Source organism: Mesoplodon bidens, assembly GCF_964165515.1.
Source record: "Mesoplodon bidens genome assembly, chromosome: 13".
Taxonomy (NCBI): domain Eukaryota; kingdom Metazoa; phylum Chordata; class Mammalia; order Artiodactyla; family Ziphiidae; genus Mesoplodon; species Mesoplodon bidens.
In genome coordinates this window covers 62645237-62657738 of record NC_138169.1, presented here as the reverse complement: position 1 = coordinate 62657738, position 12502 = coordinate 62645237, and the positions used below count along the sequence as shown (strand labels likewise).

Sequence of the window (12502 nt, the reverse complement as noted above, 5' to 3'; positions counted from 1 at the left end):
ATCCCCCCATCAAAGAAACCCATTTAAAACGTGTCTATTCCTTTTCCTCCTCATCCAATGGCAGTTTGTTTTGCTTTTTTTTCCCCCACTTAATAGCTGTTGATTGTCCCATATCAAAACACAGATTCCTCACTTTTTTAATGCTTGAATATGATTTCATTGTATAGCTGTATCACAATCTATTGAGCTAGTTCTCCACTGATGGCATTTAGTTCTTTAAAATCTTTGGCAGAATAACATGCTGTTATAAATAACTATACATACTTCACTTGGCACACATAAGGATATTTGGAGGGTAAATTCTTCAACATGGAATTGTTGGGTCAAAACACAGGAGCAGTTAGGGAATTCCCTGGCACTCCAGTGGTTAGGACTCTGCGCTTTCACTGCTGAGGGTGTAGGTTCAATTCCTGGTCAGGAACAATCCTGCAAGATCCTGCAAGCCTCGTGGCCCCCAAATAAATAAATAAATAAGAGCATGTAAAATTTTGACGACATGGCCAAATTTCTCTTCACAGAGACTTTCAATTTTTACATGAAAGAGTATCTGGCTTGTTGGCCAGCACCAGGTGCTATCAAACTTTTTTTTTTTTTTTTGCGGTACGCGGACCTCTCACTGTTGTGGCCTCTCCCGTTGCGGACCACAGGCTCTGGACGCGCAGGCTCAGCGGCCATGGCTCACGGGCCCAGCCGCTCCGCGGCATGTGGGATCTTCTCGGACCGGGGCATGAACCCGTGTCCCCTGCATCGGCAGGCGGACTCTCAACCACTGCGCCACCAGGGAAGCCCTATCAAACTTTTTGTTAGGAAAAGTGTGTTAAAGGACTTTAGAAAATAACGAATGAAATTCTGTTAAGTTACAAAAGCAAAACTCAAAATTTTACGTACAGTAAGAGCTCAATCATGCAAATGTATATTATCGGAAGAGATGCCAAAACATTAATAGTGGTTTATCTTAAATGTATTGATCATTAAACTTCATCATTCCATTGTTGCTGTAGTAGTGTTATTTAATTTCGTTAGTAAAATGTCCCCAAATTGTTATAGACCCTTGGATATAGTACAGATATTACTTGTCTTTTTACTCCCAACACCTGTCCAGGTGATGAGGTTAGTAGATGAGGAATGAATGAGGAATATTTTCTGGCAGCGCGGACAACCATTTGCAATCTTGCCACCGGGTGGTGGAAGAGAGTTAAAATCCAGGGGACTGGGTTTGAACCATGAAAATCAAGTACAATGTACCGTGAGATGTTAAAAAAAAAATGTTCAAAATGAAAACTTAATTAGAATTGTATTTAAAATATTTGTTGCAAAATATTCAAAACTCCCAGGAAAAAGCTTTGATGCTGTCCGTGGCACTGCAGCATCTTTCATTTCCCTAGTTGTCACTATTTCTTACCCTTCCTGCTGTTTAGCCTGTGCCCCTGGTGCCCTCTGTGGCCTCTGCTGCCCTTTATGATGCTGTCAGGCTTCCCTTTCTTCCTTCTAACCTAACTGCTTTCCAAAGACATGAACAACAAGATGAATGAATGCATGTCCTCGGAGTGACCCAGAGTTGGAGGCCACCTCTCTATCGTTGTTGCGATGTCTCTACTGGTGGGATTTCATCACAGGGGAGGGGGCTAGGTATTACCAGGCAGAATCTTCCAACTGTCCTTCATATCACCCCAGCAACTGTCCTTTCACTCTGCACCAAGCTAGAACCTGCTCAGAGGCAAAGCTTGCCTCTCCAGGCATGAGGTTCTGGGCTGGCACTCGACCTTCATCCTCCCCTCCTTGAATGGATCTGTCCCAGGAATGACCTCTATCCTGGGCTCTGATTCTGTTTGGAAGGGAAGAGTTGTAACCGAGCTCTTCATACCTTAAATACGCTGTGATCTTGGTCAAGTCAATCAGCCTCTCTGGGCTTCAGTTTTGGTTCAGGGCATGTAGCACAGGGCAGTACTTTGTCCCAGAGTGCCGTATTACTACAAAGCCCGGATGGGTCTGACTTGCCTTGGGTTATGTTTATGAGTGTGTTATGTTACGAAAATGGAGGGAGAGGAGGGAAGTTCGGGCTCCTACTTCTGGAATGGGATTGGTGGAAAAGGGTATTGGGTCTGGGTCCTAAGATGCGGAAGGGTCGCGAGGAGCTGAGTTCCCGGATGCCTTGTAAGGACCCCACTGAGGGACCTAGAGTCAAGGGGAAACAGTATCAGTGATCTTTCCATCACTTTGAGACTAAAACATGCTTGTCTGTCTGTGGCGGGCTTCTCTGGGGTCCTGCACTTGACTAGATGAAGCGCCCACACCTGACGCGGCAGCTAGCATTGTCAATGCTCAGGCTTCACAGAGCCGACGCGCTGTCCCCGCGACCACCTCCGATCCGGGGCTCCTTCCACCACCGCGCAGAGCCTGGATTTCTCCGTGAGGAATTGGGTCGAGGGAGGAGGGGGCTTGTGGGCAGGAACGGAGCCGAATTCGGGGAGGCGACAGGACCGGTTCCTTCCAATCCTTAAAGGCCTCCCGAAGGAGGGGGAATGTAGGGCTGACTAACTGAAGCCTGACGCCGCAGGGCCCTAACCCGCGGGCAGCCAGCCCCTCAATTACGCGCGGGACGAGTGCGGCGTGCCTGGTGCTAGCGGCGCGGGGCGGGGCTGCGCGGGGCAGGCGCGGGGGTGGGACTCGGGGGCGGGACGCGCCGCTGGCCCTGACAGTCCGCGTCGCAGCGCGCCTGCTCTGGCTTTCTCCTCTCCTCGCGCGCCGGCCATGACGGGCTCACTGTTCAAGGGGAACTTTTGGGTAAGTCGGCGGGGTAAGCGACCCATCGCCGGGCTCGGGAACGGGGGCTCCGAGGGGAGCCGTGGGCGCCTGCCCAGTGCTCCGGGGCAGAACGCGAGGGGAGGCACCGCCGCCGGCCCCTCTCTGCACTTCCCGCAGCCCGCCGCGCGCCCGCGGGTCCCCGGGATCCGGTTCCCAGGCTCCCCCTCCTCCGCCCGCGCCCCCGGACACTGCTGACGGGTGTAGTCTTAGAGTCGGGACATTCCCCCCTCATCTCATGGGGAAACCGAGACCCAAAGGGAGGAGTCACCCGTCCGGGGAAAGTCGGCGGTGGCCCCTGGGGCTGCGCTGTGAGCGGATTTGGGGGGACGTGGGGCGCAGAACGTGGGGTGAACTTAGCCAGGCTGATCGGCTTTTCCAGGTCCACGGAAACGTACAGCCTGTCCGAGCCCCATTAGATCCCGGCTCGGCCCGGCAGACGACCCTAGAGGCGTTCTCTAGCAGAAGCTTTGCCGGGTTTCGCAGCTCCGCTTCCTGAGCCTCTCCCTGCCTTTGCCCCGCCCAGGGGGAGGTCGGTGCGTGTGTGAGACCCTGCCAGCTGGTGGGGACATCTGAGCCCGAGGACCGGCCCAACCAGGAGGCAGCAGTTCTGCCTGCCCCTCTCCCTCTGTCCAGTCCTCTTCCCCCGTCATCTGACTCCGCAGGTGCCCCTCAAGGGTCTGTACCCCCTCATTCGGAGGAACCGCCCTCATCCCTTTAAGGCAGGAGCAGAAAGTCAGCACGTCTCCAGACTGACCTACTGCTGCCAAGCCGCCCCAGCTCCTTACTTGAGACCCTGATTTTCCCCTATTCAGCCTCATAGCTGCTTAGCAGGTTCCTGTCCCCTATCTAGAGCTGCTGGGTAGAGAAACCTGGCCCTGTAACCCCCGGGACACAGTTTAGACCCTGCTTTGTGAAGTCCCTTTTCCTGGAGTTTTTGAGGTTCTCCTGGGGCACTGCCCACCTGTAGGGTGCAGCTCACCGCCCCCCCCCCACCCCGCCGCAGCTTCACAGAGAAGGTGAACAACCTCGCAGCTGTCCCCTTGAGGAGGCCTGGGAGTTCTTTGGGTAGAATAAAGGACTTCTGGGTCCCATGACAGGCATTGTGGGAAAAAGCAGGGTACAGAGACCTGCCTTTCTTCCCCTCAAAGTGTAACACTCAGTTTTCAGATCTCTGCCCAGTGTCTTCTCTTCAGGGAAGCCTTTCCTGACTGCACCCGATAGCACATGTTCTGTTCCTTCATAGCATCTGTCAGTTTATGGTTTTGAATTTGGGTGCCTACAAGCATGTGAGCACCTTGTGGACAGTTATTGTGCTGGCTTTCAATGCCACTGCCCCTTGCACAGGCTGATGCCAGTAGGTTCTCAGCAAATAGTGGTTGAATGAGTACAGTGGATCTGTAAGGCTGACAGGGCATGTAGTGGGGTGAGAGCTGCGGCCTCCATCCTCAGAGGTCTCCCAGGCCATAGGAAGGCAGCCCCCCAGCCGCTCCCAGTGCAGACTTGGAGGAGTGGTTAGGGGAGGAGGGAGACGTGAGATCTGTGTTGGGAGTTAGAGGTAGGGTGAAGGTCCAAGGCAGAGAAATTGCTGGGGTTTTACTTTCTTTTTTTTCCCTCTGAGCTTTTACTTTCAGAAGATAGGAGATCCTGAGATATAGTTTGCAAAGATATCTTCCACCTCTAATTTCCTATACTTTATGTCAAATAATAAAAACAGTAATAGCTAATATTACTGTGTATAGAGTCTGTGGCAAGCACTTTACACATACCGCTCATTAAATCTCACAACTACCCTTACTGAGTATCCCATTTTACAGATGAGGAAACTGAGAGGCAGACAGGTTAAGCAACATTCCCCAAGTTTGTAGAGCTATTAAATAGTGGAGCAGGACTCTGCATAGACCAAACGCTCAGTGAATGCCTTCAACGAGGCTGGTGCTCAGCGAGAGTGTCCCTTTGGCACTGCCAGAGGTAGATGGTGGGACATCATTTGACTCTTCATGTGGATATCTTTCTCCTTCAGCTCCAACCATGAGCTCCTGGGAGGTTTGCACTGGCTCGCACCATCCACTGAGCCCCCAGAACTGCGATGGTGCTTTGCACGTGGATGCTTAGGAATCAGGCAGATGGGACAGTCAGCCTGGATTTGGGAGAAAAGGAGCAGAAGGGAAACTGTTGGAGACCTCAGGGGCTGCGTGCGATGCTCTCACACTCTCAGGGGTGGGGGCGGGGAGCAAGGCTGTTGTTATCACTGAGGGGATGGCAATAACTTTCATGCTTCAAGGACAAGAAGGTTGTGATTACAGAAGGTAGAAAACTTTGGAAACAAGGTGGGTATCAGTTGAGTGAATTTACTAAATATTTAAGAAAATACCTTCTCTGTATAGAGGTGGCATTTGCAGGGGTTAAGACCATACTCTTGGGTTGAAGGTAGATTCCTCATTAGGAAGCCGGCAAGGAGGGCAGGCTTTGGTCTTGAATGCCTGTCCTCAGGGACGTAGAGGGCAAAGGGGTCAGGGGATGGGAGAGTCTAGCAGGAGTGAAGAAAACTGGGCCAGGAGTAGAAAGGGTCTGTTCCAGGATGGAAATCATAGGGAAGAGACAGGAGGAGACAGATGGGAGGAATGGCAGAGGGTACAAGAAGTCAGAGCCACAGGACAGGGTCACCAATTGAAGCTGGACAGTAGGAGAGAGGGAAGGAGAGCTTGAAGGAAGCTCTGTGTAAGGTGAACAGGAAAATGAGGTGTGGATGCCAGAAATAAGGAAGTCAGATGAGGAACTGGTTTGTGGGGAGGGAAGGAAGAAAAAGCAGAAGCGGTATTGACAATAGGCAGGCCAGGAGCATCCTGAACCCCCCCCGCCACCCGGTCCCCACCCCCCAGGACCATGCCAGGGTTGCTGGATGTGGGGAGGTCTTGGGGAAGGAACAGGGTGCCAGACAGCAAGGTTTGGGGGTATTTTAATATTTTAACAACCAGTACAAACACGTCAGTGAGTGTGCTCTGATGTCAACATTCTGGGTTTGAGGGGCTGGTGGAGATGGCCCCAGCACCTTGGAAAGGGTGTCCAAGCAAGAGAGTGCACGGAACAGCATAACGTGCAGAAGGGTCATCAGCAGAGGCTATGAGGTGGCCTGGCCAGGTTTGAATCCCGGGTCTGCCCCTTGTAGCTGGGTGACCTTGGGCAGATTACTTCAACTCCCATACTCAGTTTTTCCATGTAGAAAAATGAGGACAATACCAATGTCTACGCTCTAGGACTGTTGTGAGGATTAAATCAGAGTTTAGCACATGCCTGGCGCATAGTGAGCACTTGTGATTGTCAACTATTATCAGCACAGAGGTGACAAAGGAAATGGGTGACCGTTACTTGAGAAGAAAGAATCAAGAGATAAGAGGTCCCCAGAGAAGCACTCTTGGTGACTACCTGTATTTTGGTAGGAAGAGAGAGGGGTCAGAGAAAGAGAGGCAGAGATGTAGGGATTCAATCCTCACAGGAGCCATCACAGGCCCAGGAGGGGAATGTTCCATGAAAGTTGAGAGACCCATGGTTAAATTAGGTAGATGTTCCTGAAAAGGTATAAGTCAGCGCATACTTTACAAATAATCTTATTCAAATGCCCCATGGAGAGTTTAGTTAAAGCAACCTTTCGGTGGATTTGTTTGAAAAGGGAATACTCAAATGTTCTTTAAAACTGGGATAGTCCCCAGCCAAGTTTGCCTGACTCGGACACAACGCCTGTGTGCTCTTTCCCTCCCAGCAGTCATGTGGTTAAGCGGTGCTGTTATTTATTCTGGTTAATGTTGGTGGTACCTTGTTGGAATAAGACGGGGACCATGGAATTGGTTTCCAGGGCTCCAAGGAAGGAGGCCACAGAGGGAAAGTCCCAGCCTTTGGCCTGTGATCCATGTGGCCATGCACAGGTGACTGTAGAACCTGCTCCAGAAGAGCAAGATGTCCTGCCACAGGAGAGTCCCACATTCCTCACAAGGGTGTGAGGCCCAGCCTGACCCTCTATGTCCTCTAGACCCTTATTTTGACCTAGTCGTCCTGATTCTCACGGCTCTTGGCCCAGACCAGCTTCCTACTGTCTGTCCTGCACTCTTCCCACCCGAACACCTGCAGTGGGTGCGGCCTCTCTGCTCTGCCTGGTGAGTGACCAGGGGAAGGAGCTTGCTCATTGCCCCTGGCCACCCAGGGCTGTCCCTCTGCTTCAAACCTCTGGCCACTTTGGAATCTGGTCATTCTGGGTATTACCAGAGCTTGAGCTGGTGCTGCATCTGACTTTGCTCCTTGACTTTTCTCTATACAGTATGGGAGGGTGCTTTTTTTTTCTTAAATAAACAAAGAAGAAAACAGGTTATCACACAGACCCTTCATGCTCACCCCATGTGCTATTTTATACAATGTATAGGCTGTTGCTTTTATTTTTTAATCCTCTCCCTTGGAAACCAGTCCCTAGAAACACACCAGGAGGGCTATTGTCCTGCCTGGTGGCAAAATGCAAGGTAAAGTCATTGACGATTGAGCCCTCCAGTTCATTCTTCCTAGAGCAGCCACTGGGGTCTATATCTTTAAAATAATTATCAAAATCCTTTTTTCTTGTTTTAGCTTCTTTAAAATTTAATAAGAGGCATGGGACCTACCTTCTAAGGAGAATAAGAAATTCTTACTGAAATATATAAAACAAAATCTGAACAAGTAGAAAGGAAACAAAAGTTTGTTAACAAGCCTTAAAAAATCTAGATGATGCAAGCACATTCTTTAAATATCCAGATGTTTCCAAAAGGCTTATAATGAAAAACAATATAAACATTATTTATGTTGTCACAGCATGTAAAAATTGCTTTATTTTGTTTGTTTGTTTTTTGGCCGCACAGCTTGTGGGATCTTAGTTCCCCCCACCAGGGATTGAACCCTGGCCCTCAGCAGTGAAAGCATGGAGTCCTAACCACTGGACAACCAGGGAATTCCCACAGCATGTAAAAATTGTTTAGTTTAAAGCTAAGTAGTATATTATGATTAGACTTCCATTCTTATCCTTCCTGGACTTTCTTTTTTTTTTAATTTAATTTTATTTATTTTTTTATAGAGCAGGTTCTTAGTAGTAATCATCAGTTTTATAAACATCAGTGTATACATGTCAATCCTAATCGCCCAGTTTAGCACACCACCATCCCCACCCACCCGCGGCTTTCCCCACTTGCTGTCCATACGTTTGTTCTCTACATCTGTGTCTCAACTTCTGCCCTGTAAACCGGTTCATCTGTACCATTTTTCAAGGTTCCACATACATGCGTTAATATACGATATTTGTTTTTCTCTTTCTGACTTCCTTCACTTTGTATGACAGTCTCTAGATCCATCCACATCTCAACAAATGACTCAATTTTGTTCCTTTTTATGGCTGAGTAATATTCCATTGTATATATGTACCACAACTTCTTTATCCATTCATCTGTTGATGGGCATTTAGGTTGCTTCCATGACCTGGCTATTGTAAATAGTGCTGCAATGAACATTATGGTTTTCTCTGGGTATATGCCCAGTAGTGGGATGCTGGATCATATGGTAATTCTATTTTAGTTTTTTAAGGAACCTCCATACTGTTCTCCATAGTGGCTGTATCAATTTATATTCCCACCAACAGTGCAAGAGGGTTCCCTTTTCTCCACACCCTCTCCAGCATTTGTTGTTTGTAGATTTTCTGATGATACCCATTCTAACTGGTGTGAGGTCATACCTCATTGTAGTTTTGATTTGCATTTCTCTAGTAATTAGTGATGTTGAGCAGCTTTTCATGTGCTTCTTGGCCATCTGTATGTCTTCTTTGGAGAAATGTCTACTTAGGTCTTCTGCCCATTTTTCCATTGGGTTGTTTGTTGCTTTAATATTGAGCTGCATGACCTGTTTATATATTTTGGAGATTAATCTGTTGTCCGTTGATTCGTTTGCAACTATTTTCTCCCATTCTGAGGGTTGTCTTTTTGTCTTGTTTATGGTTTCCTTTGTTGTGCAAAAGCTTTGAAGTTTCATTAGGTCCCATTTGTTTATTTTTGTTTTTATTTCCATTACTGTAGGAGGTGGATCAAAAAAGATCTTGCTGTGATTTATGTCAAAGAGTGTTCTTCCTATGTTTTCCTCTAAGAGTTTTATAGTGTCCAGTCTTACATTTAGGTCTCGAATCCATTTTGAGTTTATTTTTGTGTATGGTGTTAGGGAGTGTTCTAATTTCATTCTTTTCCATGTAGCTGTCCAGTTTTCCCAGCACCACTTATTTTTTTTATTTTTTTACTATTTTATTTTATTTTTTTGCTTTATAACAAATTTAATCAGTTATACATATACATATGTTCCCATATCCCCTCCCTTTTGCGTCTCCCTCCCACCCTCCCTATCCCACCCCTCCAGGCGGTCACAAAGCACCGAGCTGATCTCCCTGTCCCAGCACCACTTATTGAAGAGACTGTCTTTTCTCCATTTTATATCCTTGCCTTCTTTGTCATAGATTAGTTGACCATAGGTGCGTGGGTTTATCTCTGGGCTTTCTGTCTTGTTCCATTGATCTGTGTTTCTGTTTTTGTTCCAGTACCATATTGTCTTGATTACTGTAGCTTTGTAGTATAGTCTGAAGTCAGGGAGTCTGATTCTTCCAGCTCCGTTTTTTTCCCCCAAGGCTGCTTTGGCTATTCAGGGTCTTCTGTGCCTCCATACTAATTTTAAGATTTTTTGTTCTAGTTCCGTAAAAAATGCCATTGGTAATTTGATAGGGATTGCATTGAATCTGTAGATTGCTTTGGGTAGTATAGTCATTTTCACAATGTTGATTCTTCCAATCCAAGAACATGGTATATCTCTCCATCTGTTGGTATCATCTTTAATTTCTTTCATCAGTGTCTTATAGCTTTCTGAATACAGGTCTTTTGTCTCCCTAGGTAGGTTTATTCCTAGGTATTTAATTCTTTTTGTTGCAATGGTAAATGGGAGTGTTTCCTTAATTTCTCTTTCAGATTTTTATCATTAATGTATAGGAATGCAAGAGATTTCTGTGCGTTTTGTATCCTGCTACTTTTAGCTACTGATTAGCTCTAGTAGTTTTCTGGTGGCATTTTTAGGATTCTCTATGTATAGTATCATGTCATCTGCAAACAGTGACAGTTTTACTTCTTCTTTTCCAGTTTGTATTCCTTTTATTTCTTTTTCTTCTCTGATTGCCATGGCTAGGACTTCCAAAACTATGTTGAATACTAGTGGTAAGAGTGGACATCCTTGTCTTGTTCCTGATCTTAGAGGAAATGCTTTCAGTTTTTCACCATTGAGAATGATATTTGCTGTGGGTTTGTCATATATGGCCTCTATTATGTTGAGATAGATTCCCTGTATGCCCACTTTCTGGAGATATTTTATCATAAATGGGTGTTGAATTTTGTCAAAAGCTTTTTCTGCATCTATTGAGATGATCGTATGGTTTTCATTCTTCCGTTTGTTAATATGGTGTATCACATTAATTGATTTGTGTATATTGAAGAATCCTTGCATCCCTGGGATAAATCCCACTTGATCATGGTGTATGATCCTTTTAATGTGTTGTTGGATTCTGTGTGCTAGTATTTTGTTGAGGATTTTTGCATCTATATTCATCAGTGATATTGGTCTGTAATTTTCTTTTTCTGCAGTATCTTTGTCTGGTTTTGGTATCAGGGTGATGGTGGCCTCATAGAATGAGTTTGGGAGTGTTCCTTCCTCTGCAATTTTTTGGAAGAGTTTGAGAAGGATGGTGTTAGCTCTTCTCTAAATGTTTGATAGAATTCACCTGTGAAGCCATGTGGTCCTGGACTTTTGTTTGTTGGAAGATTTTTAATCACAGTTTCAATTTCATTATCTGTGATTGGTCTGTTCATATTTTCTGTTTCTTCCTGGTTCAGTCTTGGAAGGTTTTACCTTTCTTAAGAATTTGTCCATTTCTTCTAGGTTGTCCAATTTATTGGCATAGAGTTGCTTGTAGTAGTCTCTTAGGATGCTTTGTATTTCTGCAGTGTCTGTTGTAATTTCTCCTTTTTCATTTCTAATTTTATTGATTTGAGTCCTCTCCCTCTTTTTCTTGATGAGTCTGGCTAATGGTTTATCAATTTTGTTTATCTTCTCAAAGAACCAGGTTTTAGTTTTATTGATCATTGCTATTGTTTTCTTCGTTTCTATTTCATTTATTAGTGCTCTGATCTTTATGATTTCTTTCCTTCTACTAACTTTGGGTTTTGTTTGTTTTTCTTTCTCTAGTCCCTTTAAGTGTAAGGTTAGATTGTTTATTTGAGATTTTTCTTGTTTCTTGAGGTAGGCTTGTATAGCTATAAACTTCCCTCTTAGAGCTGCTTTTGCTGCATCCCATAGGTTTTGGATCATCGTGTTTCCATTGTCATTTGTCTCTAGGTATTTTTTGATTTCCTCTTTGATTTCTTCAGTGATCTCTTGATTATTTAGTAACATATTGTTTAGCCTCCATGTGTTTGTGTTTTTTACGTTGTTTTCCTTGTAATTCATTTCTAATCTCATAGCATTGTGGTCAGGAAAGATGCTTGATATGATTTCAATTTTCTTAAATTTACTGAGGCTTGATTTGTGACCCAAGATGTGATCTATCCTGGAGAATGTTCCGTGTGCACTTGAGAAGAAAGTGTAATCTGCTGTTTTTGGATGGAATGTCTTATAAATATCACTTAAATCTATCTGGTCTATTGTGTCCTTTAAAGCTTCTGTTTCCTTATATATTTTCATTTTGGTTGATCTGTCCATTGGTGTAAGTGAGGTGTTAAAATCCCCCACTATTATTGTGTTACTGTCGATTTCCTCTTGTATAGTTGTTAGCAGTTGCCTTAGGTATTGAGGTGCTCCTATGTTTTGGGTGCATATATATTTATAATTGTTACATCTTCTTCTTGGATTGATCCCTTGATCATCATGTAGTGTCCTTCCTTGTCTCGTTCTTTATTTAAAAGTTTATTTTATCTGATATGAGTATTGCTACTCCAGCTTTCTTTTCATTTCCATTTACATGGAATATCTTTTTCCATCCCCTCACTTTCAGTTTGTATGTGTCCCTAGGTGTGAAGTGGATCTCTTGTAGACAGCATATATATGGGTCTTGTTTCTGTATCCATTCAGCAAGCCTGTGTCTTTTGGTTGGAGCATTTAATCCATTCACGTTTAAGGTAATTATCGATATGTATGTTCCTATGACCATTTTCTTAATTGTTTTGGGTTTGTTTTTGTAGGTCCTTTTCTTCTCTTGTGTTTCCCACTTAGAGAAGTTCCTTTAGTATTTGTTGTAGAGCTGGTTTGGTGGTGCTGAATTCTCTTAGCTTTTGCTTGTCTGTAAAGCTTTTGATTTCTTTATCGAATCTGAATGAGATCCTTGCCGGGTAGAGTAATCTTGGTTGTAGGTTCTTCCCTTTCATCACTTTAAATATATCATGCCACTCCCTTCTGGCTTGTAGAGTTTCTGCTGAGAAATCAGCTGTTAACCTTTTGGGAGTTCCCTTGTATGTTATTTGTCATTTTTCCCTTGCTGCTTTCAATAATTTTTCTTTGTCTTTCATTTTTGCCAATTTGATTAATATGTGTCTCAGCGTGTTTCTCCTTGGGTTTATCCTGTATGGGACTCGCTGCCCTTCCTGGACTTGGGTGGCTATTTCCTTTCCCATGT

At 45.1% G+C, this 12502-nt stretch overlaps 1 protein-coding gene across 1 annotated transcript in view; it reads left to right on the top strand.

The window, feature by feature from the left end:
• Positions 1 to 2696: 2696 nt before the first annotated feature.
• The window catches only part of PSTPIP2 (proline-serine-threonine phosphatase interacting protein 2), an 86572-nt gene continuing 76766 nt past the window's right edge, over positions 2697 to 12502 (top strand). The window contains exon 1 of the mRNA XM_081252744.1: positions 2697 to 2784. Within this exon, the coding sequence (XP_081108870.1) occupies positions 2752 to 2784 (33 nt within the window). The 5' untranslated portion in view covers positions 2697 to 2751. The remainder of the gene's footprint in view (positions 2785 to 12502) is intronic.